The sequence below is a fragment of the Micromesistius poutassou genome (genome assembly GCF_964030765.1).
Source record: "Micromesistius poutassou genome assembly, chromosome: 19".
Classification (NCBI taxonomy): domain Eukaryota; kingdom Metazoa; phylum Chordata; class Actinopteri; order Gadiformes; family Gadidae; genus Micromesistius; species Micromesistius poutassou.
The window spans coordinates 7,431,456-7,450,657 of NC_140289.1; the positions used below are offsets into that span (position 1 = coordinate 7,431,456).

Here is a 19,202-nt window from a genome sequence, read left to right on the forward strand (position 1 = left end):
TTAGTAATCTGCCCCCGTGCCTGCATCCGTCCACGGGGAGGTGACCTTGAAAAAGGCAGAACACCCAGGCCGCTCGGCTAGCGGCTAACCTCGTAGCATGCTAACGCTAACAAAGTGCAATTCTCGGACTGTGTACGGGAAAAGCCAGTACACATGGGACGCCGATGTAGACTGATGTGTCGGCAACACTGGAATTTTGTGTGTGTGGGTGGTGTGGGGGGGGGGGGTCTGTGTCTTTGACTCATTTTGATATACACTGTTATAATACCTGCTGCCGTCACCACACTCCTGTCTATATGGTCATTACAATGCATTAACCAAATCTCTCTTTCTCTAACACACACACACACACACACACACACACACACACATCAATACACAACACACCACCACCACCTATTTTTCCCTCTTTGTCTCAGATGCTTAATGGGGCCAAATATATACATGTAATCATACCATTGCACCAATATGTAAACTAGCAGCGTGAATGTATGCACAGACAGGGTGCACACCAATGGGTTCATCTCATCATCATTTGACAAAGATGACCCCTTTTCTCTTTAGCCACTGCCCCTCCAAAATATCTGCCTGTCCTTGAGTCATGACACCATGTCCCTGAACTCCCTAGCTAACGACCTCGATCCTCTCTCTCTCTCTCTCTCTCTCTCTCTCTCTCTCTCTCTCTCTCTCTCTCTCTCTCTCTCTCTCTCTCTCTCTCTCTCTCTCTCTCTAATCATTTATTTCTCTCCAGGCACACTCCTCTGGGCACTTCTAAATGCCATACTGGGCAGATTGATGGATTGTGAGACTGTGTTTGTGTGTGCGTGTGTGTGTGTACCTGAGAGGGAAGCATTGATTATCGTCTCTCTCTCTCTCTCTCTCTCTCTCTCTCTCTCTCTCTCTCTCTCTCTCGCTCTCCCTCTGTCACAGCCTCTCAGGGGTGAGCAGGGGGACACAATGAGGACAAGACATTCTGGTCAACGGTCCAACTGATGGAGTAGGTGACATGTGTCACCGTGGCAACAAGGGGGGGGGGGGGGGGGGGGGGGGGGCTGGGGTCAGCTAAGCCTGTCTGTCACAAAGGGTCACCGGGCCAATTACGCTGAAGCACAGACGTATGACTAAAGCGTGCCAACTTCATGGCAACGTCTGGCTGTTGCTCTGGCGTGCTCGCTCCGTGGGATTCTTAGTCATGTCATACGTAACCTTAACTGCCATCTGGACGGATCACATCACCTTGTGTCAGTTACAACACGCTCGTCTTCATTTCTTTTTTTAACAAATGACCCGCCACCAGCTCAGTCGACGAGCGCGCCTCAGATTAACAACACAGTTTGCGTGAATGCTGCCGTCCAACCGTAGGAGCCGTTGTTCAATGCTGTTCATGTTAACAAAAAACATGTGGGGAGAAAAACTTGACCATAACCCTGCTATTGTGTAGGTTAAGCACTGTGTGGGAACGACTGGCTTCGCAGACATTTGCATACGCCCGTCAGCATGCTAAAGGACTCTATGTATCTGCTAAATCGTTTCCGCTCTATCCTACCCTGATTTACTTGCATTAGATTGGCCGAGATGCCTTTAGCCATGTCTCATTGAAATAATTTTTTTTTTCACTTTTTTTGATTGTTGCATACAGGTATACTGCTCAAGGATGTCTGCAGATAGGTGTCTACACCCCCTTTTACCAAATTATATAATTGTACTTATTTTATTCTTATTTTACACACACACACACACACACACACACACACACACACACACACACACACACACACACACTTGATCTGTTGATGATGAAGCAGACATTAGGCTTGTTCTTGATCAGTATATAGGGGGTGTGTGTACTCACAGTGAGGGGTCATGGACGAGATCTTTGAGGTTGATGCCACTGCGGTCCTCTGCAAGGTTCCGAAAACAGCTGTCGCTCACTGCAGGAAGGGAGAGAGACAAGGGGGGATAGGGAGAGTCACAAAGTTGTTTAAATACAGAATTCAAAGTATCCAATGCTATTTGCAATCAAGCAAAAAAAAAAAAATAGAAAAAAAAAATAGACAATCAAGGATTCCTGGTCAATATCCAACCCAGTCAAGTACCAATCAAGGAGCAACTTTTATTTTGAGAAGTCAGTCTTTCCTTTATTATCATTATCGATATTACCCATGGACCCAAGGCATGGAGCCAGGTCGACGACTCCTGCGCAAATGAACACAAGACGGTGCAAACAATATTGCAATATCGCTTTATATCGCAATGAAGCAGCAGCAGCATTTGGTGCAAATGTTTGAGAACAAGCGACCGCCACCGTGGTGGTCTCACCCTCCAGGCAGCGGCCGGCGCGGCCCTGAGACAGCGAGCCACTGAACCAGACCAGAGGAGGGAGGGAGGGAGGAGAAGAAGAAGAAGAAAAGAAGGAAGAGTAAAGTAGAAGAGGAGGAGGAGGAAGAGGAGGAGGAAGAAGGTGAAGCAGAGTAAGACGGGGGAGGAAACACACCAGGTACGGTGGGAGGGGTGGTGATGTTTTTAGCAGAAGATTTGACAGGTGAGAAGTGAAGAGATGGCGCTCAGTGTCTAGAAATAGAGCTGGGGAGGTGAGGACATGGGTTGGTACGCAGGGCTAATAGAATAGTAATAAAGACTCAAAGCAAAAATCTAAAAGTTTCCCAATGTGGACCTACCTAGTGTGTTTGTGTGCACATGTGTGTGTGTGTGTGTGTGTGTGTGTCTGTGAGGGAGTTACAGAGAAATTAGACAGGATAGAGAGAGAAAGAGAGAGAGAGAGAGAGAGAGAGAGAGAAGGAGAGATAGTTAGATGGTAATGGAGGGAGGAAAGAGGGGTGAGGAGAATGGGATTTGCCCGTGGGGGCCAGCTCTATGAAGACAAAGGTAGAGAGAGAGAGAGAGATGGAGAGAGGGATGGAGATAGGTGTGGGCCGCTGCTCTGGGCCCGGGCAAATAAAATGGAAGGGGGGAGGGGAGTGCTGACATTTGCACAGCAATCTAGCTGAGAGAGAGCGAGAGAGAGAGAGAGAGAGAGGGGGGGGGGAAAAAAGAACGCAAGCTGCCCTGGCTTAAGAGGGGCAATGCTGCATAAGTGTGTGTCTGTGTGTGTGTGTGTGTGTATGTTTGTGCGCACGCACATGAAGAGGGAAATTCCTTCAAGACTGCAGTGTTCTTTACCAAACATACGCAGACCTACACACACATGCACATACACATACACACGCACACGCGCACACGCACACACACACACACACACACACACACAGCCATCCTTAGTCTTTCTCTCTCAGCTACCCCTTGATCTAAAAATAGGCGTTCCACTCTCCTACAAGAGGCAGCAGCCATTCTGAACCAATCAACAAGCTCTGTCAAAGGCATAGCCACCCAACACACCCCTGCATACCACGTAGGTTTGTGTTGTGTGTGTGTGTGTGTGTAGGTGCATGCCCCCTAACAAGAAAGTGTGGGGGGGGGGGGGGGGGGGGGAGACATCTTAGTAAAAGGTAACCCTCAGCACCCCCCACCCTTGCAATTGCTTCACTAGCGGCGGATGCAGAGAGAGGCTATCCCTGCTAGAAATTCTATAGCGAGAGAGAGAGAGCGAGAGAGAGAGGGAGAAAGAGAGCTACAGTGAGAGAGAATGAGATTGGAGAGGGAGGGAGGGAGGGAGGAAGGAAGGGAGGGAGGAAGGGAGGGAGGGAGGGAGAGAGAGAGAGAGAGAGACGGGAGATCTGGTTGCGGTTGAAACAGGCTTCAAAGGAATATTAATGTGATCCTGTGCAGGAGCTAGAGAAGGCAGGATGAGGGAGGGGGAAAGAGAGAGAGAGAGAGAGCGAGAGGAGCAGAGGGAGAAAAGTGCGGAGAGGTTGGAGGAAGCGGCACAGTGGTGGCATAATACAGGCAGTCGTGACTGCCTAGCCCCAGCTTCCACCCCCCGCCCCCCCACCCCCCCCCCTCCTCGCCCAACACATCCCCTTCCCCCGCATCCACCCAACCGACAACTCCCAAAACACCCCGTTTTGCCAGGCCAATTGTGCAACTAAAGTCAGTCTGATAAAATAACTTGTTGCCATGCATCCACCACGTCGCCATAACCACCACCACCACCACCACCACCATCAGCATCTGCATCAGCATGGCTTCCATTCCACCGCTCTTCTTCTGCTCATTTTATTTAAATAGCGCAGTGTCTAGACCACATCAAGACGGCTGCAGTGACCCCGATCACCCCCAGAGGGCGCTGCTCCTCGGTGGCCCATACAGTCCAGATGAAAGGTCAGCCCTTCCTACATGGCTGGGCAAACACTAAAGAGACAAAGGGGCCAAGACGGACAGCCAGATAGCGACAGGAGGGCAGATTGGAGATTTAACATTCGTTAAAAACTGAGACAAAGAGAGGTTCACGGTTCGTGCTGAAGTGAGCTGTCAACTGGCTGACTGACATTCCAAGACCAAATCTTTGGCATTGAAGGACATTCTTGGCCTTTTCTTTTGTGAGCACACCCATATCATAATAAGCCAATATCAAGATCAATCAAAATATCAGAGAGAAATTGTCTAAAAAAAGGTCTAGGTATCATCAAAAGAACAAAACACATTCCATCCCAATATAAACGAAATAATAAAGCTACAGCAATAGCAATATCATATTCTGTATCATATACTGCAGAGATACATAGATCAATTTTCTGCCTAAGTGGTGCTTACATGAATCTGTATCATACATGTGTGCATGTATGTGTGCATACTGTATGCATAGCGTGTGTGTGTGTGTGTGTGTGTGTGTGTGTGTGTGTGTGTGTGAGAGTGCGTGTGCGTGTGCATGTGCATGTGCGTGTGTGTGTGTGTGAGACTGTGTGTGTGTCTGATGCTGAGATGCCCTCGGGCGTCAGTAGTGGGAGGAGAGAACAGGAGGAGGCCTCTGCTTTAGAAGCATTACACAGGGCAGACGATACACACAGGAGTGTAATACACACAACACACACACACTCAAACACACACACACACACACACACACACACACACAAACAAACACAGATTCTTGAAGGGTTAATCTCAGAACATAGATGGATCAAGGGAGACCAGGACACAAGGGACCAGATGAAGAGATGACAGATGAGGGGCAGAGAGCAGGGGTGGGAGAGAGAGAGAGAGAGAGAGAGAGAGAGAGAGGCCAGGGCGAGATAGATCATTACACATAGAGCTTGAAACAATACAACAGCGTGTCACGTAGGAATATAAGAAAAAAGGCCTGTACTATTTATATCTTCCGTTCCGTCTTGTATGGAGGTAGCTATGTTAGCTCATATGCTAAGTGCTCTCTGTCTGTGATTGAGGTAGTAGCTAGGCGACCAGGGCGTTGGTCTGTAACGGCTGTAGAATCTAGCGGGATAAGTGCTGTCTATCCATCACAAGATTTAGCTAGCCACCGTATAGCCAGATGGTGTTCAGATCCGCATTGGAGGCGGTTTGATTCGCTAGCTTGCTAAGTGCCATCTCCCTGTCAGACTGCTGCGGAGGGATTCAGGGACTGCTACGGTATGTGCCACTCAAACATCAGCACAACACAAAGCAGCCTGCACTCATTATCTCTGTGGATGGCCAGGCTAATGGGGCTTTCCCTTTGAGCACATCCTTACACCCTCAAGCATACATACAACTGTACACACATACATGGTCTACTGTACTGCATGTAGAGAGACGTTGAACACTGAAATACACAAAGTTCTTAGGGTACAGACTGACTGACACACACACACACACACACACACACACACACACACACACACACACACACACACACACACACACACACACACACACACACACACACACACACACACACACACACACACACACACACACACAGTTCTTAGGCTACAGACTGAAACACACACACTGTTCTTCTTTTAATACTTTTCAAGTCTTAAAAGGTTTGAATTGAGTGAATTGTGAAATAGACATTTTCTTGACTACCAGCTACTGTTATCTGTACCCTAACAAGTGTAAATGACTATGAGAAATGTCCGGCCTACAATTACCAAGCGAGCAAGCAGTGCATGAAAAGTGGTAACCCTTCAAACTAAAGTGAGCTGGGCAGGCATGTGGGGGGGTTATACTCTCAAGGGTCCTTTGTTCCCAAGACTTACATGGCACGTAAAGGGAACACAACAAAGGATCCTATATTCCCAGTGTCCTAAGTTCTCCAGATCTATGTGACACCCAGGGGGAACATGACAGAGGTCCTATGTTCCCAGGGTCCTAAGATCCTCAGTCATACATATGTGCTGTCCTAGGGTCCTATTGGTCAAATTTCAACCAAACAATAAGAGGGTTAATTTGTGTCAACACAATATTGAACTGATGAGCATTGAACTGGTAACACAGGACCCTGGGTGAATAGATACGCTCCCACGTGTTGCAGCCATGAGGTTCAAGGCGCAGCCTTGATGCCATTCAATGCGCCACTTCTTTGCGGGCTAATGCTGTCCTTTCTAGCCCTGCTGCACCAACTCACAGCTATTTATTTGAATGCTGCACCATTGGCCATCGTCCTAGAGCCAGCCATTGCTCAACAGTTGAAAACTGTAGTAGCAGGCTTTTCCTATTTATTCATAATGCCTTAATGCCGAAATTATCAGATAAAATACTAGCTAGTTAACAATAGCAAACCGTCATTTATTGCCCTCATCAATCAGTGTGTTGCACACGTGTTAACACCAGAAATGTTTTACAAAAATGTTTCATTTGGATGATACTTCATTTGGCCATCTTGCCAGAGCTAAGCAGTGAAATGGTAGGATAAGTTAGAACCGGTGCTTTCTCCATTCTTGGCTTGCTAATGTTAGCTCCTGCAAGGCCAATCTGACCTTCACCAGAGGGGGAAGATCGTCACTCATGAAGTCTGGCGTTCACCTTGCTTCCTAACCTTACTTGCACATTGGAATATCAAAGCAAACCAAGGCTATACTTACAGTTTTATAGGGGACATAAGTGTTGTACATGTACACTTTTTGAATCTCACAATGTGACATAGATAGAGCTTATGGGAGTGTTCAATAGGTTTGCATTCACAAAATGTTAAATGTCTGAGATTATGGTTATATGGAAGGCATTGCTTATATGGTTGGATTTTTTTGAAGTTATCACCCAAATGTAGTCTTGCTTATTATAGTGTCATGACCTGGATAATTTGAATTAATTGAGATCCGCTTCACAGTAAATATCTGTGCATGTGCAAAGTTTAATTTCTGTAGAATTTTCTATCTCAGAGGAAGCCGGGTTGAGAAGAAGAATAATCCCAAGCCATCAGAAAAAAAATAGGGTTGCAGGACCCCTATTTAAGTGCTGACAATGTTTTAGCCTGCAATTCTCAGGCGAGATGTTTTAAAGCTGTGCGTAATAAAGCTTTATAGCAAATCAGCATTAGTTTTGGGACAGGGTTTTGGAATCCCCTTCAGGAATGGTTGTTGACTTCCCTTGCAGGCCATCAAGTCTTTCTTTTTGAACAAGAGTAACCACGATGCACTCATTGGTTCATAAAGCCGATAATGCCCAATCACCAATCAATCAAAAGAGTGATGTTTCTTAACTATTTCCTTGACGCAAACACAACACTAACAGATCAGGCACCGGATTGGCCAGACATTTACAGGTAGGCGGGATGACAGCCCCGTGCGCCAATAACTCTGGTCCAAAGTGACATCAACCGTGGGCCGCCTCCTCTCTCCACTAGTCTTGTATGCAATAGAATCAGTGGGCCCCAGGTCTCGGGATTAAATGGGTTTAATGATGAATAGTGGTATGGATCCACGTCCAGCTTCGACCAGGGTGGGGAAGACATCTGCCTAGGGGGGCTGAAGACTCTACTGCTAACCAGTAGGGGGGGGGGGGGGAGAGAAGGGAGGAGAGGATAACAGGAGGGAGGAGATGAGAGGAGAGGTGAAGGAAAGCAAAGCAAAGGGGTGATGTGCGAATACCAGCGTCTTAGTTCCATGGCAGGATACATTTCCAAATTAATAAAGGCTTCACGGTGCTGGGTAAAATATAGTAACAGCAATAACGGCAGATAACCTAATCTAATATAAGCCCACCGTATCTTAGCAACCTTGTTAATTCTGAGAGGAGTAATGGGGTAAGCAGCAGGAGCACAGCATCCCTCATCAAAGGCACACCCAGCAGCAACACACATGCGCATGCACACACACACACACACACACACACACACACACACACACACACACACACACACACACACACATGTTCACCCACACACGCTCCTTCTCAGAGCAATCTCTCAAACCTACACCACTTACGAACTATCGTGCCATCAGCCACTACCTCAATTACACTAACATGCAGATCCGTGGATACATACATGCAGATTGAGCTGCACTGGAACACGCAAACACACACACACACACACACACACACACACACACACACACACACACACACACACACACACACCTCCTCAGGCTTACTGTAAGCATGCAATAGAGTGGAGGGGGTGTGCAGTGGAACAATGGGACTCTAATCGTTGGGCTGTGTTTCAAAGCCTCTCCCTCCACAGTTTTATAGATAAGATTTGAAGCGGGAAAAAAACCCTGCTATTTATATCCATAGGAGTGGTGGGGGGTGGAGCCACCGGCGGTCTTGATTTTCATTTATTTGAAGTAGGATCTAAATTGGGGTGGAGTTACATAACGCCAGGAGTGCGACACTCCACCACCTAAAGCCACCGTGTGAACGTCCCCCAATACACACATATATGTACGCACACATACGCACACCCAGGCACACACAGGTACATGCATACACACACAGTAATGTATGAACACACACACACACACACACACAAACACACATATAGCACACAGGCACGCACGCAGGCAGACACACACACACACACACACACACACACACACACACACACACACACACACACACACACACACACACACACATACACACACACATTTTCAACACAAAGACTGAAAGATGCACACAACCATACTCACAGAAAAAATGCGCCCACACAAACACACACAAATACACAAATACTCACACACACACACTCAAATTACAACAATGCTATTAAGGGCAGTTAGTAATCATGCTATGGGCTTAATAGCGAGTTCTTCCCACACAAGCGAAGAGTCTGCGTCGTCCCGGTGCGACTGCAGCCAGCGGAGCCACCCTCCATCATCACGCACCCTGCTCTGTCCTTCACATCCGGCTACACACTCAGCGTCTACAGCAGTGCAGCCCAGCGCGGCAGGGACGGGGTCGACCGAGAAACGATTTGACACAGACCAAACCAAACACAACAAACCAAACGGACAGGACCCAAACACAAAACGGTGAACAACAGCATTAACAGTACACGCCGCGGCGTGGGAACGAAACACAGGACAACCACGAAGCTCTAGGAGCCTCAACATCCAACACAATGAAGTCAGATGAAGGACACTAATGTGGCGATCCGTTCCGATTCTGTTCCAACACGACACAACCGAAGCACACCAGGACTGCACCACACACAACACAACACATAATGGACCGCCATTATGTGTTGTAAAGGACATTGACGTATCAACACCTCCACATATGACACACACACACAAAAAGATATGCACAAACAAACATATACACACACACACACACACACACACACACACACACACAATCGGACACATGTTTGCGGACACACACACACACACACACACACACGTACACAGACACACACAATCGGACACATGTTCGTGGACACACACACATACGCACACGCACACACACACACGCATGCACAACAGTCCCCTGAGCAAATATATATGTAGTTGAAGATTTGACAAAGCGATATCCAAGGCATGTTGCAGAGACGGATATCCCTCTATCGGAAGCCCCTCCCTCTCTCACCTCGAGCCGACAAACCCACCCAACTGAAACGGATATCGCTCCGTCCGACATCTCTGCCCTCTCGCTCGCCCGCAACGCACATCGCAGACCACCAAGACGCCCGCTCGTAGCCCCCGATGCGAGGAGTCGAGGAGTGTGTTCTTGTAAGATTTAGCATCGACATATCGTCTGTCTGTGTTCGTTCAAATGTTCTCTTAACATCCAAATAGCTGGTAATAACACAATAAGAATGTCAGATTTTCTGTTTTCTTTTCTATTTTTTTTTTGTGATTGTGCTTCCTTAATAGACTTCTTGACTCATAATCTCTCATGGGAGGAGTAGAATTGAAAACCCGATTCCATTTTCTTTCATTCTTGAGCACACCGTCACCATCATGTCCCGCAATTGCCACCACACCCCCTAATCCTGTTTTAGACATTATACACTCCATCTCTTCCTCTACCGTCCCTTCACTACACACACACACACACAGACACGCCCACACCTTCATGTATTAATCACAGATCACCAGCTGTAATATAGTATAATGAGGCCACTGTCTAATGGCAGAGGCCAATGTCATGATGAATCTGTCTGTTTGTGTATGTGTATGAGTGTGAGTGTGAGATTGAGTGTGAGGTTTGTGGTGTGTTTGTGTGTGTGTGTGTGTGTGTGCGTGTCTTGTCTCTCTTCCCCTGTGTAGCATGACATTTGGATGGCGCGGGGCCCACGGCTAGCCAGGGCTCACTGGCATTTCCAGCAGCTGTTTACACACACACACACACACACACACACACACACACACACACACACACACACACAGACATGCATGCACACACACACACACACGTTGCACACACAGAGAGGGTATTGCAGGAATCTTTCAGTCCAAATAGTTGTTAATATTTACCATGAGAGCATAAAGATAAACACCAGCAGAAAAACATGCTGCAAGACAGTAACACAGTAACACAGTGAGACACTCACAACCACTTCTAGGATGCAAGACAGTAACACCGTAACACAGTGAGACACTCACAACCACTTCTAGGATGCAAGACAGTAACACAGTAAGACACTCACAGCCACTTCTAGGATGCGAGACAGTGAGACAGTAAGACAGTAAGACAGTGAGACACTCACAGCCACTTCGAGGAGGCCTCAGGCCCGCCGGCTACCACCAGTGCGTTGTCACGCGTCACATGGGTTGTTTTGGGCTCACAGATGCCTACAGCGATGTTGTTACTACGGATACACACAGGGGCCATCTGGATATTCTAACAGGGTGCAGGTGACATGGTGGTGATTGCACCATTATGTTTTCATCCCAGTGATGAGGTCTGCTGCCAGCAGAGTTAGCCAAATGTGCCAAAGCTTACATGGTAACGAAAATGAGAAAGATGCTACGAGGAATAACCATATGGTGTTGCTTGTTCAGTTTTTTTAAAAGCTACGTTTGTGTGTTTGTGTGTGTCTGTGTGGCGCTGTGTGTGTGTGTGTGTGTGTGTGTGCCTGAACGTGTGGATGCGTGTGCGTGTGTGCAGAAGGGAACCCCAAGCAACGTTTTTTTATTGATTTCAATAGAAATGTGCTTACATTGGCATCCACATGGCTGCACAATTTTTGATACTCCTCACTCTGCACCCCATTACAGGAGCCCCCCCCACACCACCTCCCAGCATGCACGTACACAAACAATCACACACACACACACACACACACACACACACACACACACACACACACACATGCACGCACACCCACATACACAAATACACATAAATACACACTGGGGTGCTGAATCAGGGAAAGAAAAGACTGCAATGAGGAGGGGGGCTTGGCTGTGGAGTGGGGGGAGGGCTTTGAACCATTGAACCATCAAGCCAGAGGCTGTGATGGTTCAATACAGCCCACTATGAAGAAACTGGACAGACGGACAGGCAGACAGGCCGACAGACAGAGAGACTGTCCTACGTAAATAGTCATCCAAGCTAAGAGGCAACGGAGGATAGCTTGTATGAAGATGGCTAACTAGATATACAAATAGACAGAGAGACCGCTGGACAGGCAGACAGACATATAGTGCCTATCTGTATGAGCAACATTAGCAAAGAGGCACTTTATCTGTTGGCTTTTAGGGCTTGTAGTGAAATGGGCGCGTTGAGCTCTAATCAGATCACGTATTGATTGGTCTTCATAGAGCCAGCATAATGTGCTCCTCACCGCTATCCCACTTACAGGGGAAGGGAGGGAGGAGGCAAGGAGTGAGGAAGGAAAGGACCGGAGGAAGCATGGAGGGAGGAGGGAACGACATGGCATCTCCCTTCTTCCTCTGCACCATCCTTCCGTGGTTCCTTAGTTCCTAGTTACCTTAGTTGCTAGTTACCTTAGTTCCTTGGTTTTGTGAATTAAAGGTGATGTAGTTAAGATTCAAGAACTATTATTTGAGTGACATTTGTTAGAAATTGCATAGCCATGGGTCAGTGGGTGAAACTGTGAGAATATCTGTTTTGACAGATATTCCTGTCCCTGTATGGGACAATTTAGATTTTAGACAGCTCCCTCATTTCTGACCAATCAGGGAATATCTTCTATGGTGATTTGTTGGTTTGTTCAGAGGTGTGTAACAAAATGCTAAATGAGACGTGGGGGGGAGTTGAGAGGGAGGGGACGTCATTTTGGGTGGTTTCATCTTGCTCTATTTCGAGTCATTTCTGCCTGTCTTTTATTTACAACTCGCAAACCTTACCTACAGCAGCTTTAAGGAGTGGATGCAGAAGGCAGTCACAGATGATCACAGATGTGACAATCCGATGGGGCATGGATCTTTAAATAAATAGTCTTCTGGTTGCCCTGTGCATGAACCCCACCCACATCCCCCCACACACACACACACACACACACACACACACACACACACACACACACACACACACACACACACACACACACACACACACACACACACACACACACACACACACACACACACACACACACACACACACACACACCTCCCCTAACACCCTGCCCCAAAAATCGTAATTTCATGCCAGGAGGGGGAGGGAAAACAAAAGCCTAATCGGCACAGCTGTGGCTTCCAGTGCATTGTCCCAACAATCATCGTGAAATCAGCGGAACAAAGCCAGAGCACAAGAATCACCAGCAGAGGCAGCAGCAGCACAGTCCCAATTCAGCCCCATGGAAAAGGCGCCATCATCCTGCAATGGAAATCAGCCACTGTGGGCCATGGCTACTTCTTGGCTAGTGCTAGCCAAACCCATGCTCTATAGCTACCCTCTTTATACAGTTGTGGCTCTGCCAGGGGATCTCTAGGTTCATGCAAGGGAGGAAAGGAGGGAGGAAGCAAAGATGAGAGGGAGGAAGGAACGGAGGGAGGGAGGGAGGGAGGGAGGGAGGGATGAAGGAAGGAAGGTCTTTTTTTGTTTTCTCGTTGCACGTGCCTCGTATTGACGACACACGTGGATTACAGCTACAACCGATATGCCAATTTTGCCAAAGCTGTCAATCTTTGTTGATGGATTTGTTAATTTGTGTGTGGGTGGCTTGTAATGTATGAGTGTGTGTGTGTGTGTGTGTGTCTGTGTGTGTATATTTCTGTGTGTGTGTGAACCACTAAACTCTTATTTCCCAGGATGCACAATCGTTCAAACATGCACACACACACACACACACACACACACACACACACACACACACACACACACACGCACACGCACACACACACACGCACACACACACACACACACACACACACACACACACACACGTGCACAGTGCCCCAGGCCCAGCTGTACTAATGAAGCAGCCAGTAAGCAGCTAACCAGCTACCTTCATTACAACCAATTCTCTGGACAGAGTCAGCAATTACACTACAGCCTCCCACTGTCAGACTGTGCATGTACACACACACAAACACACAAGTATATACACATATACACACACACACACGCTCGCGCGCATACACACACTCGTACACACAGAGAAACACACTGCTTTGCAGCAAAATAAGTGCTTCCTGCTCATCTTTGGTGGTGGGCGGGTGTTTGGAAGCTTCAACAAAACCCTTAAGCCTCCAAATGCCCTCAACTTAGACGACTCACACCTTTAAAGGTGCAGTATGAAGAATCGAGTGGAACCCAGATGACTGGAATAGGCAGAATTAGAATATAATATTCATCAGTATGTTTTAATTTGTGTAGAATCCCGTGGACATATCAATCTTTCTGCAGGGTTACTGTACAATGAGGCCTCTTTAACTGCATAGGGAGTGGGTCCTTCACCACGGAGTCCACCACGTTACATCGCCATGTTTCTACAGTAGATCGGAAAGGTCAAACAGCTCTAGAGAGAGGGCAATTTTATAAAATGCTACCACAATGAGGGACAATCATTATTGCTATCTTACTTGTTAATAGGACCTATAGTTTTACGGACTAAAAAAATACAATTTACAAATCATGCTAGGAATCATATGGCTTGACCCTTAGTTGCTCTATGCTGTCATTAACATTATTTTGGACATACATACTGGCAGCTTACAGGCCATAGTTAGCCTGGCTATTGCCAGATCAAGCTCAATCGTAGATTGCACGTCGGTCTGGGGAGGCTGCTGTCGTTCTCTTCAGCACAAGAGGCGTGAACAACAGGCCTAGTTCAACTGACTCTGTACGCAATTGGCTGCTTGCCGTCGCTTCCCTGTCGTCATTGTGTTAAACCAGCCAATAGCGTGCCATGGGGAGAAGCCAGCTTGGTGATTGGCTCACCGCAAAAACGTATCAGAAGCAGAAAGAAATGTATTGCTCCTCTCCAGACCCTTCTGCAGGGCGAATTTCCATTCCTCCATCTCTGAGCTGTCCCTCCTTCCCTGTTTCTCCTTTGGGAAAGTCTAAATTGACACACCTTGTGTTGGAGCTATGATAGTGCTGTGACTGTGTGCACATGTGATTGACCGGCAAGATGGATTGTCCAAAAGCAATCAGTTAAGAGATGCCCTGATTGGTCAAAACTGAGCCGGGTGCAGCCTAATTGTCGTATTCAGAGGCAGGCGCAATCAACCCGAAGGAATATTCTCAAAGAGAATGACACTCTTGCTGACGGATGACAATGGTATTTCTAATAGATTAGACTGAAGTGTAACTCTTGTATCTTCTTGACAGCACCTTTAACTTACCTTTTAAACTCACCAGATACAGGAGTGGCCTAAAGATCCTAAATTCCTTATTCTAATCATACATTCCATAGACAGAATGCAAATGACAGATGAAGGCAACAATTCCTCCAAAGGAGCACTAAAATGACAATTTTAGTTATCTTGTCCCTCTTCTTGAATATCTCGAATTAAACATAAATATATTTGGACAACTTTAATCAATCTATGTATTCATCCATCCATCCATCCATAAATATATCCACTTTTCAGGACTTGGCCAGTGTCGAACCACTTCATCTACACATGAACACTTTTTTACTGCATGTCGATATGCAGGTGGTGCACATAAACTTATGTGCATAAATGAAGGTGGTGGCACAGAGGCTGTTTTAAGACACACACACACACACACACACACACACACACACACACACACACACACAAGAAAGAGGGATAGAACTGGAGAGGGAGAGAGGTAGATAGAGAGAGTGAAAGAGGTAGAGAGAGAGAGAGAGAAAAAGAGAGAGAGAGAGCGAGATAGAGGTAGAGAGGTAGAGAGAGCAAGAGTGGTAAAGAGAGAAAGAGAGGTAGAGAGAGAGAGAGAGAGAAAGGAAGGTGAGGACACAAGGACAGAAATAGCAGGCAAGGAGCAAGAAGGAGAGGTGGTGTAAGATCGAATGGGACTTAAGTGTGAGATGCGTGAGAGAGGGAGAGAGAGGGATGTGCTATATTTATCTCCACCAACCGGAGTATGCGTCCCTCCTCCATCCCCCCCTCTTCATCAAACACGGTTTTAATCACCTTTGATATGGATGTGATTAACAGATATGGATGTAGACATGATGCTGGTGTAAGCCAGCCAATGAGTTTATGGTTGTCTGTGATTACTGTCAATACTCAGATGTAAATCATGCGAGCGCCCATGTACAGCCATGCCAAACACAGCCGCAAAATGATCTGTAATGAGAATTTTTTAGTTCAATAACCGAGAGTTGTTGTCGTTGCTGTTGAGTTAAATCCCTGTTTTACCAAGTCCTTTGGAATGTGGACAGTTATTTTCCACTTCATTCTTAAATTCCTAATACTTATACAATTGGCATTCAGGATGACGTGTGTATCAGTATGTGAGATTAAACATTTTAATTTTTAACATAATTTTTTCATTATAATTATTTTTATGATGATTCCCTTTTCTATGTATATTTCAAAAGGAGTATGAATACAAATGTCCCTTTTCTTTTCCTAAGTCATTGTCATGCAAATAATCATCCTCATCGTCGTCAACTCACTGTGTTTCTGTCTGATGGCAGAAGGGGCGGGGGGGGGGGGGGGGGGGTCCAGAGCGTGGATATGATGTGGAGGGGTGGGGGCGGGGCATCCAGACCATGTGACAGGGCAATGGACACCTTGGCAGCATGTCAAGTGGGAGGAGGGGGGAGGTGCGAAGGGGACGAAGGGAAGAAGGAGGAGGAAGGAGAGGAAGGGGAGGAAGGGGAGGAAGGGGAAGGGGGCTGTTGCCAATGGTGACAGCCAGAAGTCTCACGTCTGGAGGAGTGTTCCTCGTGCGTCGGATGAGGAGGAAGTGAGACCCACGGAGGACGGCTTTGAGAGGATCACCATCCTTTCTCCTTTCTTCATGGGTGAATTGAGGTCAATGATTCAGAGTTAGTTTACTTTGTTTTGTATTGTGTCCAAGAGCCCCTCCTTAAAATAATATCGACACTTTACCTTTCAATGCATCAACGATTTTTTCAACTTGCACTTTAACTTTAACACCTTAATAGAAAACAAGCCTGTAACAAATGAGAGGGAATATAGATTTATAGAGCAGAACTCATTGGTCGGCAGTCGGTAAGATCAGAACGGGGATCAATGGGAAAATTCTTACAATAGGATGTCAAGATGTTGGCCCTATAAGCACATTTAGGGATTTGAAAATTGAAAATAACTCAATTCAAAACACCTTTTCATTGGTAGTGGGGTTGACTTGACCAGTGAGCATTGCTACATCGGTCAAGCTCAAAGAAAAATAAATACTAATATTACAAGTGCAACAACTACAACAACTCCAAGTGAATGTTTGCAGCAAAGTAAAAAGCACTCTCGTCAGAACTAAAGACGATAGATTTGATGACGATTCTAAATCTGCTTCAGATGTACGGTATAGGTCCAAAAAGGCAAGTCTCGACAGTTTGTTGACTCAACGGCAATGCATAATCAAAAGTAGGTATTTTGGTATCTAACACTAGATGTGACTAGGTGTGACGTCACCTCATCTCTCCTATCCGCAGTGTCCCAGTATGTGCCGAAACCCTTCCTTTAGGCTTTGTGTGGATTAGCAGTACTAGCAGTATGATTCAAGACATTATATTTAGTTATACTTTTATTTATTGGATAACTCTTTAAAAGTTTAAATCACCCACCAAAATAGCACACAGAATAAGCCCCAGGGCACAAACCCCTGGTGTCGGGTGAGGCGGCGTCTGTGGTCCCAGTATCAGACTGGGAATCACATGGTCACCCAAAAGCAGCCACAGCATGGCACAGTGTCCGATGTGTCAGAGGAACTGCTCTTGCGTCATACAGGTCGACGTCCGGTGTACATATATGAGCTAAGGATGAGTCTTGACGATGTTTCTGTGTGAGATCCACTCTAGACAAGAACCTATCTAGCCCATTTAGATTCAATGTAGCGTACAATTAGCCTGGCTATTGCCAGTCCAAGCTCAATCGTAGATTGCACGTTGGTCTGGGGAGGCTGTTGTGATTTTCTTCAGCACAAGAGGCGTGATCAACAGGCCTAGTTCAAATGACTCTGCCATCTGTTTAGACTGAGAAAGGATCGCTCTTTTGCATCACCATCTCACAACCGTTGTGTTTTAAAGAGACATTTGAAATGCTTGTGTTAACAGGGCCATTGTCCAAATTAGGTTTTCATTGTAAATAAGGCTGCATTGTTTTTTGTCAACTGCAGTGTTGTAAATGCAGAACCTGTTTAAACGAACAGGTAAACTCCCTAACCAGCATGCACTGCCACATTCGGGAAAGACCAGGTGCATCTTTGCATCATAAATAGATAGTTTGCTAATGGGTGCTGACCATGAGGACTTTCCCCTCCATATGACATACACAGTTGGCTGTTGACGGCCAATGATAGCAGCAGATGGCTAGCGAGGATGCAACCTCATGTAACATCCCACCCACTTTAGGCTGGTAGCAAAGAGGCATATACATTGCAGACATCATCATTAGATATGGACAAATAGCAGACATAAGGGCTAGGCCCATGGCAGCTTCTGGCTGCGCGGGGGCTGATGATGAATCAATGAGTCTCTCCCTCTCTCTCCCTCCCTCTCTCTCTCTCGCTCTCTCTGGATGTGTCCTCATCACCCTCTGTTGCTTTCCTCCAACCTCCATCACCTATACCCAGGCCCCTAATTAACACCTCTTTTCAGTCTAGCCACTGCAACAGTGTCCTTCGACAGCAGTCCTGCGCGTGGTTCATCAGTTAAACACCAACCCCCCTCCCCCACCACTATTTTCACGTCTCCATAATCTGTAATCTGGATCTCCATCGCCATCACTCAGCTTGTTTTCCCTGGGCGTGTAGGTTATCGCGTTGCAAGGCCTGACCTGGCAGGCAGGCGAGGGGAGGAGTGGCTATAATCCACTTGCGATCGCTCCACACACACACACACACACACACACTGGAACATCTCTCGGTGGAAAATACATGCGGGATTAGATGTTTTTTTTCCTTCCATGAACTAATTCTTGTGTAGACGAACGTACAACAAAAGGGCCGCTCTGACCAAACTGACGAGATTGGAATGATAGGTCTAGTTTGAGACTGTTTTGTGTTGATGTGAACTTTCTAGATTTAGAATGCCTAAGTGTTGGTGTGACCAATCTAGTTTGAGACTGTTTTGTATTGGTGTGAACAATCTAGTTTTAGAATATTTCACAGTGTTGGTGTGACTCGAACTATGTCGTTTTAGAATCCTTTCAGTGTTGGTGTGAACGATCTAGTTTTGGACTGTTTTGTGCAGGTGTGAACAATCTAGTTTTAGACTGTTTTGTGGTGGTGTGAATGGTCTGGTTTAAAAGCATCTCCAGTTGTTTCAAGCC

At 46.5% G+C, this 19,202-nt stretch overlaps 1 protein-coding gene across 1 annotated transcript in view; it reads right to left on the minus strand.

Annotated features, from left to right (window-relative positions):
* Positions 1-19,202, minus strand: part of gphnb (gephyrin b) — a gene marked incomplete at both ends in the record, with an annotated part of 84,093 nt that overhangs the window by 56,723 nt on the left and 8,168 nt on the right. Inside the window, 1 exon segment of the mRNA XM_084483647.1 lies at positions 1,853-1,931. Within this exon segment, the coding sequence (XP_084339773.1) occupies positions 1,853-1,931 (79 nt within the window).